The sequence below is a fragment of the Dama dama genome, chromosome 6 (assembly GCF_033118175.1).
Source record: "Dama dama isolate Ldn47 chromosome 6, ASM3311817v1, whole genome shotgun sequence".
Taxonomy (NCBI): Eukaryota; Metazoa; Chordata; class Mammalia; order Artiodactyla; family Cervidae; genus Dama; species Dama dama.
The window spans coordinates 24,511,669-24,529,282 of NC_083686.1; the positions used below are offsets into that span (position 1 = coordinate 24,511,669).

At 40.2% G+C, this 17,614-nt stretch overlaps 2 protein-coding genes across 3 annotated transcripts in view; one reads left to right on the plus strand and one right to left on the minus strand.

The window, feature by feature from the left end:
- Positions 1-10,060, plus strand: part of CCNI (cyclin I) — a 36,137-nt gene extending 26,077 nt beyond the window's left edge. Inside the window, exons 4-7 of the mRNA XM_061145748.1 lie at positions 81-155; positions 317-457; positions 1,022-1,252; positions 8,420-10,060. Coding sequence (XP_061001731.1) covers positions 81-155; positions 317-457; positions 1,022-1,252; positions 8,420-8,863 — 891 coding nt within the window. The 3' untranslated portion in view covers positions 8,864-10,060. The remainder of the gene's footprint in view (positions 1-80; positions 156-316; positions 458-1,021; positions 1,253-8,419) is intronic.
- Positions 10,061-15,994: 5,934 nt separating this feature from the next.
- SEPTIN11 (septin 11) overlaps positions 15,995-17,614 on the minus strand; it is a 93,468-nt gene continuing 91,848 nt past the window's right edge. Inside the window, exon 10 of one of the 2 annotated variants that reach the window (XM_061145747.1) lies at positions 15,995-16,430. In XM_061145747.1, the coding sequence (XP_061001730.1) occupies positions 16,427-16,430 (4 nt within the window). In that variant the 3' untranslated portion in view covers positions 15,995-16,426. Of the gene's footprint in view, positions 16,431-16,469; positions 17,073-17,614 lie in introns of those variants that run through there. The other variant, XM_061145746.1, reaches the window with a different exon arrangement.

Below are 17,614 nucleotides of genomic sequence, written 5' to 3' on the forward strand. Positions count from 1 at the left end.
TGCATATCTAGTTTCAAAAAATAAACTCTTAACTTTTTGACAAATCACTGAAGTTGCTTTTTGTCTTTTCCCCGTTTTAGGCCCACCCAAAATACCTGAGTTGTATTGCAATCAGCTGTTTTTTCCTGGCTGCCAAGACTGTTGAGGAAGACGAGGTAACTATTTTCAAGATTATTCGTGTCTCTTTGTTGAAAGTTTTATCTGTTTATTAGCTGTTTATTAGCTTGTTTTCTGTTTACCAAAACAAAACCTGAGAAAATGAGTTTATTTTTTTCTGTCCTGCCCTCCCTGCCTCCTTCCCTTTTGCTTTGTATAGAGAATCCCAGTACTGAAGGTGTTGGCAAGAGACAGTTTCTGTGGCTGTTCTTCATCTGAAATTCTGCGGATGGAGAGAATTATTCTGGATAAGTTGAATTGGGATCTTCACACTGCCACACCATTGGATTTTCTTCACATTGTAAATTCACCTGAAGTCTTTCCGTTTCCTACTTGAGTATATAGTCCTATTTTAGTAACTGGAACAGTAGATTGCTCACTCTCTTGGTGGGGGCGGGGAGCTGCACTGAGTCTTTGTGGCTGCCCCGGCTTTTCTTTAGTTTCGGGGAGCAGGGGCTGTGGAGCACGTGGGCTCAGTCGTTGCAGCTCCCGGGCTGCAGAGCACCGGCTCAGTAGTTCTGGCGCACGGGCTTAGGTGCTCCACAGCATATGGGGCCTTCCCAGATCAGAGATCAAACCCACGTCTCCTGCACTGGCAGGGAGATTCTTTACCCCTGAGCCAGCTGGGAAGTCCTTTTTTGTTGTTGTTGTTCTGATTTTTAGGAAAAGGAAAATTACTGCAATTAGCCAAGAAAAAATTAGAAATTAAGATATATATCAAATCACTGAAGCTAAAATTGCAAACTTAGAAATTGAGTAATACCTGAGGAGGTTACATCAACTTCTGTACATAGCTTATCTAGACATTTAAGTAACTAGAAAGATGTTCTTGTGATTGTAATTTTAATTTTTTATTTTTTTTTAGTTCCATGCCATTGCAGTGTCAACTAGGCCTCAGTTACTTTTTAGTTTGCCCAGTCTCAGCCCATCTCAACATTTGGCATTCCTTACCAAGCAGTTACTTCACTGTATGGCCTGCAGCCAACTTCTGCAGTTCAAAGGATCCATGCTTGCCCTGGCGATGGTTAGTCTGGAAGTGGAGAAGCTCATTCCTGATTGGCTTCCTCTTACAATTGAGCTGCTTCAGAAAGCACAGGTAGGTGTCAGTCTAATCAAACGACATTCATCTTTCTCTTACTGGGAAAACAGGGCTAGCAGATAGTTACAAAACTAAGAGATATTTTAATCTTGTAATGGCAGCTCATTTTTAAGAGCAACAAAGTATTATTACACCCTTTATAAATGTATGGGTTAGATGTCTTTTTTTCTTTTTTAAAGCCTAGACAGTATTTTCTTGATTCTTTTCACCCCTCACTCTAGGTGGTGGTTGTTGTTTAGTCACTAAGTTGTGTCCAGCTTCTTTGCAACCCCATGGATTGCAGCACCAGGCTTTCCTGTCCTTCACTATCTCCTGGAGTTTGCTCAAAATTCATGTCCACTGAGTAGGTGATGCTGTCTAACCATCTAACCTTCTAGGTTGCTGAAAATCTTAATCTTAAAAGGTTACTAAGATTCTTGCTAATATATTTTCCATTGGTTTTGTATGAAGAACCTTCCTACCTATTAGGTTCCATTATAGTACTTCTGTAGTTTACTCGTTTTTTAAAAAAGATAAGGCAAAAACATAAACTGCAAGAAGTTGCTTTTTAGACAAGCAGATAATTTATTGTTGGCTAGAGAAGGAAGTATTTGGCAAATAGAAAGTATATTCCTGAAGTTCTAGGACTTTCTGAAGTAGTTGCCTAAGGTTGGTGAGTAGCTTTATCTGCAAATTGATATAAAATGTTTGAGCTTAGTTAAAATTTTATCAACTATCTATATAAAAACTAAAAATTTAGCATTACCATTCAAATGAAAATTTGAAACTCAAATGAAAAGTTAGTAATGGTTACTCTGTTAGCAACTATTGGAGAGGATCCTTACTGGTTCTGTTCATGTCACTAAATGGAACCTACGAGTTTAGATCTGCTGCAAACCATACCCCTTAGCCAACTGAGTCCATAATAAGACTTATGAGCATAGTTTCCCTTTTATATGTCCCAGTTTATTCTCATTTGGCAATACTTATTGATTTATTAAATTTTATTTAGAGAAGAGACTGCTAAATTCTGAGCTTAAAAACATTATGTAATATAAAACCAACTTCAGCAAACAGCTGCAATCTTTGAGCTGATAAAACTTATTAAAGAATTCTATAAAAGAAAAATGAGAATAATATTTGAATTTGGTATTTTGTAAGACAGTTATAGTTGATAGATACAAGCCATAAAAGCTAACAGACAGAAAAAAAGTTAGCAGACATAGAAAATATATTTCAGGGCAGCCTCTCAGCTCTAAGAATTTCATGCTTTCGTTTGTGAGCAGAGAAGGGCTGTCTTTTCATAAAAAGAATGATGATGGTGGTCAGAGCAATATATCAACTATGTGTTTTATTCTGTTTTAGCATAGCTCAGCTTGTTCTCCTTCCCTGGACACATGATGCTAGTGTAATACAGGCTATTTCTCCTTACAAAGAGATACCTTCTTTTATTTGCATATGTTAGATTGAAATAATTGAGAAATGTTTTTTCTATTGAAATAATGCTACAGTGAAAATAAACCCTGGGAGAGAGTTGCTATTTAGTGAGAATTTTTAGAAACTAACATCAAAAACTACCACTTAAGTGAATAGTGTGATACAGAGCACTTACTCTGCCTCCCTTGAGTGTTGGGAAAGGAAGTTGAATGTTAATCATTTACATTAGACTGTGGAAGTGGGGAAGGGACATTAAGAGAAACTCCTACATTTTCCATGTTTACTGGAATGAAGGACTTATCTCTAAATCCCTCCATGACTCTGTCTCTGTGCTGTTTCCAAGTTAGTGCAGAGAAGATTTGCTATATGAAGAGTTACTAGCACTGAGAAAGGACAAGCTTTGAACTGTAAATAATAAGAATATTGTAAATAGCACATATATTCTGTAGCTTTGATGGCTTGTTCTCTATTGAAGAACAGTAGAGAATCTGCTTATTTATTATAAGCTTTCTGGTGCTGAAAGAAAGTGTTCACCAAACTATTCTCCCCAAGTATTATTATAAGCTTGGAATTTGAAGGAACCTTCTTAAAAATCAGATCATTCAACTCCTTTATTTTATAGCTGCATCCCAAAGAACTTGGGACTTTGTCAGAGACACACAAAACTTAGTAGTAAAGAAAACTGGAAAACCCCAGTGCTTTATCCATACCATAAAAATCTTGAAGATTGCAGTCCAGTGGTTTTCAGAGTTTTCTTTAGAAATAGAACTCTTCCTCACTCCCCTTCCCCCAAATCTTGTACACACACAATCCCAAAATCCTAAGTAGTAAACTATTACTTTGTAACATGTGTTTGGGGCAGAAGCCTATCAGATGCAGTCCTGTTCAACATGGCCTCTTCCCTTTCATAAGCTGTTTGGACATAGTTTGAAAACGACTGTTCCAGTCTCTCATATATGTATATAGTTATGTTACATTTATTGAGAAATCTATGGTCAAGGCATTGGGGCTACAGTGATTCCAAAAAAAAGTCTCTGCTCCATGTAGTAGTCAAGTTATAATGAGGAAGACAGTTAAAAACACACGTGAGATCACAGAACTTCGGAGAGTTTGAGACCTGGTCTTAGCAATTCTCTGAGATCCTAGTGGCCCAAGTCTGTGCTTAGTTGCTCAGTTGTCTCCACCTCTTTGCAACCACATGGACTGTAGCCCGCCAGGCTCCTCTCTCCATGGGATTCTCCAGGCAAGAATACTGGAGTGGGCAGCCATTGCCTTCTCCAGGCCCAAATATGAGTGGCTCTTTATTCTTTAAGACTCAGTTATCTTTGCTAAGTTCACCTCTGTTCACATAGGAACACCAAGTCTGGTATCTTTGTAATTAGACCTGTGACAAAGCCATAGTAATATCAGATATTCCTCCTGGATTTCTGGTTGTTGTATAGGAAGTTCTTGCATCAGATTGGTAAGATGGTGCCAGAATTACTTCTGACGTGTTTCCCAGTGTCGTGGTGTGAGAGGACTGCTGTTGGTCCATCACAGGCATCCATGCTGTGAGGGGGCCCATTGTCACCAGCTCTGCCTATGTCCCCTCTGGACTTCAGACAAAGTACAGGGAGTGTTTCCTGGCTTGAAAGGCAAGCTTTCTCCTGTCTCTTCTGGTCCCCTCGCCCCACGCTACTGCCTCCATCAGCACCCCTCTTCTCTCTTGTGCTACCTGTTGGTCATCATTCTGAGCCGGCTAACCCTTTCTTCTTACTCCTCTCATTGCTCTGCTTCTGTGGCTGTACTCATGTTCTCCTCCTCTCCTCTGGTTGATGCAGTCTGCCTTCTATCTCAGGATGTTAAATCTCCCCAGATAGCATGGTGGTCTTCCTGTCCCTAACCAAGGTCCCTAGTCAAAGTATACGTTTACCTCTGTGGTGCAGTGTAAGAGTATGGAGTTCAGGAAGCAGACCCTCCCCACCAGGGTCTTCTAGTCCTTCTTGATGGTGCCTCGAGTCTGACTCCTCATGGCACTAGGTATTACAGGGCTTTATGCTATCCACTGAACCTAGTGGGTCCATCTGCATCAGTTACATCATGCTATTCCGATCCCCCTTTTCCCATCAGTAACCTGTTCGGATGTCTGCTCTGTAAACGTTCAAGGCTATTTGCCTTACCTCCTTGGTGAGACGAATTACAGTTCTGTTTGTTTTTCTAGCAAGGTATACTTTAAAATAGTTACCATATTTGAATTGGGGGAGATGGTCCTCTTGAAAAATAACAATAAATGTTCTCTTGACACTCTGCAAATAGAACATGTTCATTTTACATCATTCTCTGACAGAGAACTTGTCTGGTGTCTAAAGTTGCAGTAATTCCAGTATATATGCTTATTTTGTTTCCTCCACTGTATCTCAGCAAGGGCCATATTATTTTATTTTCTTAGAACAAACTCAGGTTGCAGTAGAAGGAATTTATGTTGATGCATTACTTTGGACAGAGGATTTAACTTGGGTGGACCATCATTAGCTGGTCTGTGTGTGCGTGCATGCTTAGTCATGTCCAGTGCTTTCTGACCCCATGGATATAGCCTGCCAGGCTCCTCTGTCCATGGAACTTACAGGCAGTACTGCAGTTGGTTGCCATTTTCTACTGCAAGGGATCTTCCTGACCCAGGGATCAAACCTGCCTCTTGCATTGGCAGGCGGATTCTTTACCACTGCACCACCTGCGAAGCTTGGTGGTATTAGTTTGCAAAACCTTCAGTGTCTTTCTAGCTCCATTTTCTGCCAGTCCTCACTAAATATAACTCCTTATTTACTTACTACTTCCACAGAGAAAGTTTTTAGTGACACAGTCTTTTTACTTGAAAAACATGTTTTTTTTTTTCAGGCTGCTTCTGTGGTACTATGCCGGGTGACTAAGGCATTAGAATATTTGTGATATTTTTACTTTTCTAGGCCATTCAGTGTCATTCAGTTGTTGAAGAACAACACAATAAACTGGGTACTTACTTTTTAGAAGTAATTTTTTTTTACACTGTAGTCTTCTTTCCATGTCTGAATTCCTTTTTCTCTGTTACCTCTCTTGTAGGCTATTTGAGGAAGTGGGTCCTGGCCTAGAGTGCCAGGTGCCTTAAAGAACTCGGAAGCCCCATCCCTTTCCTGTGCGCCTTGTTCCACTGTCTTTGTTTTTGTTTTTAATCTGGCTGCACTAGGTCTTATTTGCGGCATGTGGGATCTAATTCCTTCACCAGGGATCGAACCCAGGCCTCCTGCATTGGGAGCACAGAGTCTTTTTAGCCACTGGACCACCAGGGAAGTCCCATTCTGCTGTTTTTAGCATGGCTTAGCTCATTTCACATCCCTGGGACATGATAAGCCATAGCCTACAGTTATAATCTTGAAAGTTATAATTTTTTTTCTTTTAAGAGAGGGAAAGAAATTCGAATACTAGTTAATAATATCTTGCCTGTTAGGGTGTTAGCCTTTCAAACTAGGGGGAAAATTGGTGAACAAAATAGATATGAAAAATGGTCATTTTCATATATAGTTTCTGGTAATTTCAGACATTGTTACATTTGTACATGACATAACACTAGCCTTTCATCTTTGGATACTTTGCTGGGTAACAAGTAATGAGTTTATTTTAATGATTATTTTTATGATTATTTTAAAATTTCTGGCCACACCACCCTGTGGCATGTGGGACCTTAGTTCCCCAACCGGGGATTGAACTGTCACCCCCTGCGTGGGAAGGTGGAGTCTTAACACTAGACTGCAGGGGAAGTTCCAGCAAGGAGTATATTTAGAGATAAAAATAGTTTTGACACCAAATATGTTCTTGCAGAGCATGTTATTTTCCTTTATTTTCTCTGTGGTTTTGCAAAGTCATACTGTGTGCTACAGGGTTTTTTTTAGGTATGAATAAGAATTGGTTGAGAAATGTCCAACGATAGCTGTAGAATACATAAGCCTGGAAAGTGATCACTGGTAGTTAGTCAAGATAGACTTCTGGAGGTGATGGCAGTTAGCCAGACCTGGAAGGAATACATGATACAGTTTCAATGTGAGTATGAGCAAGGGTAGTGTAAGAAAGGGCAAGGTTTGTGCAGAGTAGAGAGCACGTTTGTTTGGCAGGAGCACAGAGCACAGATTGGGGTGTGTTAGGAGGGAGTAAGGCTGGAAAGGCTTCCCAGGTGGCGCAGGGGTAGAGAATATGCCTGCCAATGCAGGAGACTCAGGTTCCATCCCTGAGTCAGGAAGATCCCCTGGGAAAGAAAATGGCAACCCACTCCAGTATTCTTGCCTGAAAAGTTCCGTGGACAGAGGAGCCTGGGGGCTACAGCCCGTGGAGTTGTAAAGAGTTGGACATGACTGAGCACACAGCTCACACAAGACGAAAAGAAGGTTGGGTCAGATTGTGGAGAGCCTTCTTAACACCAAACTAAAGAAGTTAGATCATTTCTGGTAGGCACCTGGGGTGCTGAGGAATTAATTTAAATAGGGAAGAAATATGTGCTGTATAAGAATTTTGACTAAAGCTATAATTGTAGGGAAAGTAAGGCAGAATGAGACTTTATCACAAGATTTTGAAGGCCTTCCATGTACAGTCATTGGTGCTAGAAACTTAAATAAAAGTGGATATGATGCAGTGGCTGCCTCTTGGGATCTTGTAGTCTGTAGTAGAAAAGCATAAATGGTTAAATAGACTATTCTAATATAGTGTGGTATGATAACAGATTGATACAAAAACAGATGATCCTGGGATTTGGGGTTTGGGAGGGATAAGGGAAATCAGGGGTGGCTTCAAAAAGGATTGATACCTGAATTATCCTGAAGGATAAGAAGGAGTTAGTGAAACTTCCTCATTAAACAAAAATCTTAGCAAAAATGTTTTCTGCTAGTGCTGTCAAGCCTGCTGTTTGCTACAGAAATACAACTTGTCAAAGGTTCTCATTAACTCTGTTTAAAAAAAAGAAAGTTGTTCAAAATTCTTAAGCCAGACAGCCGTCCCTTATTTAAATTTCTTCTTGCCTCTGGCTGCTTCTCTAAATTCTTAATGGATTTTGTTTATCTATACACTGAATGTGTTAAGTCACTTAATTGTGTCTGACTCTTTGCGACCCCATGAACTGTAGCCCACCAGGCTCCTCTGTCCGTGGGATTCTCCAGGCAAGAATACTGGAGTAGGTTGCCATTTCCTTCTCCAGGGAATCTTCTTGACCCAGAGATTGAACCCGGGTCTTCTGCATTGCAGGCACATTGTTCACTGTTAGAGCCCAAAGGGAGTATATGTATGTGTGTGTGTGTCTATGTATATACACACACATATATAATATGTATAATATATATAAGAGGGAGTATATATATATAAATATATTATCTGTATGTTGGTCTTCACTAAAGAGGTTGGAGGAGGCAAAGAGGGTGAGGTGAAAGGCCTTCTGGACAGGGGAGATAGCCTGAACAAAAAGCAGATGTTGGATATATCTCAGTGAAAAAAAGAGAGTAATTTCTGCTTTCATGAAGCTGTCCAGCATATAATTGCAAATACAGAATTCAAGTTCCAAAGTGGTTTATATTGTAAATACAGATCTGGACACAAATTCTAAAAACGATGGGTTAGGCTGGCGAATTAGATGAGTTGGAGGTAAAAGATGTGAGGAGAGAAGCCTTGGGGGACAGAGGGCATGAGGAGAAAAAGTGGCTAGCAGAAATGACAGAGCCACCTCCATTGATTATTTTTTTTTCTCCCCTGGCTCAGATGGATAGCTCCCAGCTGATCCACTGTCGGGAGCTTGTGGCACATCACCTTTCTACTCTGCAGTCTTCTCTGCCTCTAAATTCCGTTTATGTCTACCGTCCCCTCAAGCACACCCTGGTGACCTGTGACAGAGGAGTGTTCAGATTACACCCCTCCTCTGTCCCAGGCCCAGACTTCTCCAAGGACAACAGCAAACCAGAAGTGCCAGTCAGAGGTCCAGCAGCCTTCTGCCACCATCTCCCAGCTGCCAATGGGTGCAAGTATGCCTCTGCTAAACGCAAGGTGGAGGAAATGGAAGTGGATGACTTCTACGATGGGATCAAACGGCTCTATAATGAAGAGAACGCCTCAGAAAGTGTGGGTTCTGTGTGTGGCACTGATCTATCACGGCAAGAGGGACAGGCTTCTCCTTGTCCGCCTCTGCAGCCTGTTTCTGTCATGTAGCAGCAAGGGTTAGCTTCAAGTGCAAACTAAGGTAGACGACTCTGGGGAGGGGAGCATGGAAAACCAGGATAGGCTATGTAAGGTATATATCTTTTCAGGCTGATTTGAAACAAGCCAGAGAAAAAAACCCAGTTGATTTTATGACTAATTATAATTCAACAATATTTAAGCACTTAAAGACCAAAAAAAGTCTAAAATTAAGATCAAAAAAAATTTTAAGTAAAAAATTCCTTTGTGGTATTTGTCAGTTCTCCCCTTTTCTCTGCTAAACTGTAATGTGTAGGTTGCCTTGTGTCAGAAACTCACGTTCAGTGTTGTTTTTTTAATTCCAAAATTCCTAGCTAGCAAACCTTGTCCCAGAATCCTGATTTAATTTTCCTCTAGCTTTTTGCTTGCTTCTTTGAATACTAAATGAATTTTATGCATGTTGATCTATAGCCTGACTTCCGCTGATGAGGAAACCCTCAAAATTTATTTTTAGCAATTTAGTGAACAAATTATTTCAGTGTGACAGCCATGTTTAATCCATGATTCAAATTTAAATTAATCTGGAAAAGGTACTTCAAAATTGCCCCATATGAATCAGGTGGTAAAAAGGACTCCTGTTACCATTGTTGATTTTTGTCTCCTTTCAATTTCTAGAGTTTGGAAATAAAATTATTTTCAGTTTTTGTTTATCTTTGAAGCTTAAAGTGGCACATGATTAAGACACTCTTAGGTTTGTTGAAAGCATTTTTGACATTTGTGTAAAAATTTGTGGTAAAGACTATATCCAGGTGCTCACCAAAGCAGCATGTAACAACTAAAGTTAGGTTTTTTAAACTGCTCAGTTCACTCATTTATAATCACCAGGAGAGACTCTAGATGTTGGGGCAGCTCTGTGATTGGGATCTGTAACATGTATTAACTGAATTCAGTGCCCTAGTTTTATGTTAAGCCATTATTAGGATTTTTCTTGATCAGTTAACCCCCTGCCTCCTCAGCCTACCTGTATTTCTTGATCAATTAATCCCCTTGTCTCCCCAGCCTACTTGTATTTCTTGATCAGTTAACCCCCTGCCTCCCCAGCCTACCTGTATTTCTCTTAATGACTTCTGGATTCTGAGCTCCCTGTGCAGTCTAAAGAAGGTATTGCAGTCAGAACCATGTACTGATGATAAAAGCCACTGGTAGCAATAAACGTTGTCCTTAACCTTTTTATGTTTTTTTCCTGCTTGTGAAGAGGTACAAATTCTTGATGGTTTAGCGCTGCTATTTCAACTACAGAAGATGATAAAAAATACTAATATGCTTGCAGAAAATAAAACATAAAGGGGGGATTTAAATGTGACTGAGTTTAGGATTTGACATAATTTTTCCTTTCTAACATTTTCTAACTGGTGGACTGTGACCTTCCAAACAGTAATTTCTTAGCTTAAGGAACTGGGAGGGCAGGCATTTCCCATGTCTAGATAACCTGTCTTTTTTTAACCTACTGATTTTGCTCTGGTTTAGCAGAGCACAAGTATTCTCCAGTCTGTATTTGACTTAAATTCTTGTGGTAGGGTTGGCTACCTGCTACAGTCCAATCAAGGGGGAAATGTCTCCTTAACATCGAAGTACAGAGAGTGAAGATAGCATGAGGCTGACTTTGCAAATACACATTAAAAAAAAAAAAAAAAAATCCCACTTTTCCTAGTATTCATCTGGTTCTGTTCCTTAATTCACCTCAGTTGTGGGAGCTTCAAGACGTCTACAACTGCACATGTTCATCATTAAAATAAATGGCATTTAATCCCTCCATCCCCTCCTCCACTTAAATGAATATTTTTGTTACGTAGAAATCTACGGATAATATTGAGTCTAGAATCAGAATATTTCCTTTGTGGTCCAGTTGCTACAGATTGTACAGAAGTTAGAAACATTTTAATTTTTTGATCTTGAGGCTTTCGAATCAAAAACTGATAGTAAATCAGTTTGGAAAAAGGTATTGTTTTTATGGGAAACTGAATTGCAATGGTTAGGCTGCCAGGTCTCGTGCCTCAAAGCTTATTTAACCCATGTATCAATTAAACGATAGTACTTAGGAGACCAGACCCTCCTGAGCACGCACCCTTTCAGTTTTGTCCCTGCCACCATCCCGGAGACCTTAGCTACCACGACTTCTTGCAGAACTTTGATTCTCTGGGACCTGAACTTGTGGATTAAGGCAGAAAAAAGCAAAACATGCTTGAACAGTGAGGAACTTCTCATTAAGGATTCCTACTGTTAAATTAGATCCTGTTTTACTGGAAACTATTGTCACTAGCCTGTCCACAATACTTAAATTTTGGCATCACACAATTCTCTTCCAATATTTGGAAACTTGAGCTTTAGGGATCACAATTGCCTGGTACCTCTTGGTGGTTAGAAAATTCGTTATTCCATGAAGGATCTGCAACAGCAAGGGAATAAATGTGATGGGGTAAATCAGTTTAATTCTAATAAGTTACTCTCTAATCCTCCAACAGAAGTGAACATGCGTGCTCTAGCTCTTGAAGCTCATACTGGGAGAAGCCAGGTGTTTACTTCGTTCTCTCTTGCAGGATTGGTGGTGTTGGTTATCTGTGAAGAACTGGTTTTTTTTTTTTTCCCCTACAGATGATGTCTTAGTGTGGGGGGGGGAGGGCTAGGAAAGGAGAGTACTCTCAAATGCCAGTTAAAAAGACTAATTCTAATTTGTCAGAAATGTCCCTGACCCTGTACCTTTGGCTCTGAAAGCAACTGTAATGTAGCTTCTTGCTTGGCCAAGCTGATGAGAATCTGAGCCTACATTCCTACTGTCCAGAGAGCTAAGACATTGGTCTCTGCCCCCGAAGTATTCTTTCTTTTCTCCTATGTTGTTAGAACCAATACATATATATGTGTGTGTGTGCTCCCTATTCTCTACCTACCTGGGTTTTACTCATTTGGAATTCTTGAAACAAGAAAGTAAGTTGTCCTTGAGCATTACTGCCCAGAACAGCACAATGTGACTAAAGCCACTGATGCTCAGCCATCATCATGGGGAGCCGTAAGGTAGGCTGTATGTTTTCAACTGGGAAGAGAGATAACTGGCCAGTGTCTTTACGACCATCCTGGGACACAGCAGGTTGAGGATTAGAAAGCTGTCCAACGCCACGTGGCCAAGAATTTTTAACAAGGTTCAGCTTCTGACATATCAAATATAAATCTTTGCGATATGATGAAGTTTTATCTAACATGTAACTTCTAAAGACTCAAATTGAAATTAGTCTATAAACTTTAACAGGAGAATGTCTCCTAAGCCTATTAGTATTTTGAGCTTTGGCCACTAGATGGTGCTTTTAGAAAAACAATATCTCTAAGTTTCAGGGAGAAACGGGGCTTACTGTGAGGGAATGAGCAGTTTAGGCCCTCACCTCTTGTTGCTAAATATCAGCATCATGTGCAGTTGTAAGTTCACATCACTTAAGCCATGGGAGGCCTGTGCATGTGGGACTGATCAGAAATTACCAAGATCTGCCATGTTGGGACTTACATGTGGCTAAGATGTCTCAACAACAACAACAAAATTCTACAAATTAAAGGTCCTAATATTCGGTAAAGTTGTTTGGGCCTGCAACCTAGAAATAACGACTGGGAATATTTGAAAATAGCCAAGTCCCAAAAGCTTGCTGCTTTCATTTTCAGTTGGATTTGACCGATCATAGGACAGAAGATGGAAGTATAGGCTTACGTGGTAAAGCTAGGAACAAGGAGTTAAAATGAGAGCTTCCCCTCACCGTATTAATAAGTTTACAGACCTTCCTCTATTTACAACAGAGTTACATCTTGATAAACTCATAAGTTGAAAATATCCTTAAATTGAAAATGCATTTTGTGCACTTAATCTACTAAAACACCCTAACTTATGAACCTAGTCCACCTGAAGTGCTCAGTACAGTTAACATTAACCTCCAGTTGGGCTGAATCCATTTAACACAAAGCCTGTTCTATAACACAAGAATCAGATATCCTATGGAATTTGTTGACTCCTGCGCTTAAGTGGAAAACAATGGTTATAAGTCTATCAGTTTTCTTTCATGAGTGTGTGCCTGACTAGGAGCTGCAGCTTGCTGCTACTGCCCAACAAAATGAATATCCGTACTGCATATGGCTAGCCTAAGACAAGATCCAAATCCAGAACTACAGTTTCTTAATGTATATCACTCACACCATCATGAAGTCAAACCATATTAAGTCAGGGACCTTCTGCAGTGGTTTGTGTGATGTAAGACCCATGTGTAGTCAAGAGACATACCTCTCCCCGTGCCATCTCTGGATCATTGAAAAGCTGTCATAAGAGGTAACCAAGAACATCTACCAGATAGAGAAGTTTAAAGACACCACATAACTCTAGGTTTTTCAGTTTCCAGGAGGCTGAACCTCCCCATTTCTCTCAACTCAAAGTACGAGTTTCATGGCAGATCAAATGTCAAAACTTTGGACCTTATGTTATGCAACAGTAGGCCAGTGAACTTAAAAAACTACTGAAAAGCAAGCAGGAGTGGATTTTGCTTTTCAGAATACTCTTGCAGTTTAGCCCAGAAAGGGCTTACCTCTTACTCCCAAAGTTTGCTGTGTGAAGTATACACATGCAATTCATAGCGTGTGGCTACACATCCAGTGCCTAATGTTAGCCTAGTGTAGTGTAAAAGTATTTGGGGAGAGGGAAGGGTGGGGGAAACGGATGGATATAAGAAAGGGCAAGGAGAGCTGGAGCTGCACCTCTTCAGCATTCTAAAAGCCCTGTGGCAGAGAGGGCATGGTTAAGCAGAGTTTGTAGAATGCTATTCTGCATCCTCCCCCTGCCATACGCACACAAAAAAATTTTTTTTGGACAGGAACCAACCTTAAAGTAATAGCTTCATGCCTCTTGGTGCCATAATTTGCCAAGAAAAAAGCTTTGCTTTGGTCCAATAAAGTTCCCGTAGTGGACTGATAGGCCATTTCAACTTACAGTACTGCAAATAACTGATTTGAGGCAGACATGAAATCCTCATCTGTACCTCCCATGATGTTCCACTAATAACCAAAAGATCTCATTTATTTACAGCTCCCTGTCAGAACAGGAAGGTTGGGAAAGGAGGTGAGCAGATACCCAGGCTTGCAGTTAGTCTTTTCCTGTTAACACATTCAGCCCTGAGGCTGCCACTTGTTGGCTGGAGACTGATCTGAAAGCTGCATGGTGTCAGTCACAAGGACTAAACACCATGGTCTTAAGGATTCCAGTACAAGGGTCTTCTAAGTGAGCCAGATTGCCAACACTGTCTCCAAGGTGGAAAGATGGCAGTCATCTGCAAAGCAAAGGTTTTTCACAGAACTGTCATTTAAGTACAGTGAGAATTATGGACTTAGTTTTCAGATGTCCAGAACGGGACAATGATAAGCAGAAAAGTCAAAATAACTAAGAAGGAAGTTGAGGTACAGTTGATGGGGAAAAGTACAGTCGAGCCTATTGGCTTGATGACCTAATTTTATCTGACTTAGCTCAGTGCATACTAATTCAGAAGATCAGGTTTCTCCTTTATACATGTGCTGTGCCAATCTCTAAAGAGACCATTTAGGATACACTTTCAGCAATAAGGCAGAGTCTGTATCTGAAGTGAGGTGTTTTCTTTTTTTTAAGATTATGAAAAGAAAAGAAAAAAAAAATAAAGACTATGAAAAATAAAAAGCCTGTTAACCAAAATAGGTTCAGCTGGTTCAATTCTCCTTGCTTTTCAACAATCTAGCTTAGGAAAAGCAAATAATGTTTATTTTTCATCTCTCTCTCTTGGCTCTCTTAGTTGGTCAGCCAAGAGAACTTGAGAACCTACAAGTTTTATCAACACTTGAGAAAAAGAGCCACCTGAAGTAAAATGGAGGTTAGCTGTGTGCTTGACCTGCGCTGTTATCCACTCTTCCTAGATAACTGAGCAGAAACAAACCTGGATGGAACAGCCAGTTCCCTCAACCCTCCCACTGCGATGTCACCATTACACTCCTCTAGCCTGAGGACTAAAAGGGGAACAGCAGAAATAGATTACACATTTCCCTACTTAAGGACAAAAATACTGCCTAATTTGAGTTTTAAATATTGCTCAAAAAATGTCTTTACAATCTGATGCAAAATGTTTTCAAAATGAGTGACAGGGTAAAGTTGATATTAAAATATTTAAAGGAACTTAAAAATAAATCCAGTTATTGTGCTTAGAAATCACAGTGGTTTCACACAATAGGATGTCTGTGTTCAACTTACAAGACTGATAATATGTCATACTGTAGCATCAGTTAAGGAGTTGATACCCACCCATCCATCCGTCAAACCACTGATCACATCTTAGCAGATGTCTATCCTTGCAGATTATAGTGTAATATGGAGGGGATGACTCTCGACTCATATTTTAACTATTTAATGGCTCAGATGAACTTGATTTTATTGCATTTAATAACAGTGTCTAAGTAAAGGAAGCCTCTCGCCAGTATTATCCAATTGGACTAAATGACCTCTTTCCAAGAATCAAATGATTCAAGAGGCAGGCACTGTTGCTTCATCATTTCACCTTTCAACCAAAGCATACGTTTATCATTCTTAAATAAAGGGGGGAACTCTCTTAAGGATCTTTACCAAATACAACTCATGCAACCAATATCCATCTGCTATGGGGCTGAAAAATGATGGAAGCAAAAGCTATTGACAAGAAATGAAAAGGTAGAAAAATTGCATGTTCATGCTTTAAAATAGAAATGAATTTGGAAATGGCACCTCGACTACAAAAATTGCCGCTAAGAGGTGACTGCTAACAAAATAACCTAGCCCTGAATCCAGCCCATCACAAATGAGTCAGCATGAGAAATCACTGACTCAACCGCCAGAAGTGTGTGTTTGCATGTGGGTGTACTTTACAGTTTTCAGCAAATTTTTTTTTTTCTCTTTTGGCAAACAAGAGTGGAGAAAACCACCTGGCTGACTGGCAGGCGTGGATGAGAACCATTGTTAACAACGCTCCTGTTGTCTGGGACGGGATATGTACTTGGGGGTTTGTTTCCATGGTCCAGGACACAAAAACTCTGGACACGTGGTAGAGAAGAGCTTCACAATAAATAAAAAGGCAAGGATGGGCCAGAAAGTTATTTTAACGTACCTTTAAATATAAATTGAGTCCCAGAGGCAGAAAAATCACCTACCCAACACTGGCACATTTTAAACATGATTAAGACTTGCAGGTCAAAATCCCAGTGACAGCACTGGGATTTGTTGCTGTATTTGAGATGAGGAGAGCATCTTAAACACAATTCTGTGGCTTAAATGTCACTTAACTTTCCCCTTGAGCTTAAAATTGGCATAATTTTGATACCAAAACTAAGTCTGAATAATCAATACATAAAAACAAACTGGCTAAGTAGAAAAAAAAAAATTTTTTTTTCCCCCAAAACAGAATCCCAAACCCCAAAAACTTATATATAGGATGCAGGTAACAGAAAGAGTCAAATAAAACAACAATGGTTCCTGAATTTAAAGGAAGGATGCCCACTTCTCTCTCTCAAGAGGCAGACAGACGGTCAGCTGAAAAATAAAAATATTGTATCAATAGAACACTCCAAATTTAAAACTTGCAGCCATCTTTGTTCATGCAATATCAAATGTTTAGAAAAATACCCCAAACTTCAAAACAACCCATCAAGCTAGGAAGGAAAATTGTTGCCCCAATCTTATGACCTGATGGATGGTTGAGGGTCCTGATGGGACTGTTCAGAAGGTCGCTCATGGGACAGAGGTCTGGAGTTTACATGAGATCAAGTTTGTGGACCCTCAGACTAGGTCCAGGCTGTCTTCAGTCCGTGAGTTCTTGGGTCAGCAGCTTCAAGAACATGACAGCTAAGCAAGATCCCAATACATGGCTACTTTGGGTTTTGGCCCGAGTTCTCTGTTTCATTCAATTTCCTTTTAAGGAGTATTATTATTACTGTTTTTGGTGATGAGAAGTCATTTTAGTAACCACTACGGGCAGTGGTCTGTAAACAGACATTGACAAATACAAACAGCAGTGCAATATTTGACCCAGACTTTAAAAGAACAGGAGGCGATGGTGGAAATGAGGTAACTCTTCCCCAACACGTGTGAACAGACAGCTCCTGCTCTTCTAATGCTCTATGTCCATTAGGAGAGAGTAGGGCTTGTCAACAGGATGGTTACATAAAGAAGAAGCTACAGAAGAGAAAAAAGAAAGGTTCAGATTCAAAGTTGATTCTTAAAAGGCTTTAAAAAAAAAAAAGGAGCTTCTCTACAACAGACTGAAAGAACGGTGGTGTGTCAGTAAAGGGATGATCAGTTGAGGTGGGAAACAGCAGCAACAGAACTGGCACCAGAGGCCGAGGAAGCAGAGGCTGCCTCGGCTAGGGCAGTGGGGTGCTAATCGGGGTAGAAGGGGATGGGGATGGGAGACACAGGGTGGCAGAGACGGTGTATGAAGTACAGAACACCACGTGGCAAGCGTCTTGGAGGAGCTGGTGCTGCCCAGATGGTAGCATTTGAAGTCCAGACAAAGCAGGAAAGCATGAGACACTTTCATCCCTATTTCTTTTATCCAGTACTATAAACACGTATACATTTGTATATCAAACAGTGACTAAAAAGAACTCACAAAAGGGCACACAGTGTTTGGGTAAAAATATATTTTCCCCCACTTTATGTTCTTGGCACTAGTGATATATGCATAGATTACCTGTCCACCACGCTCCTACCTCCAC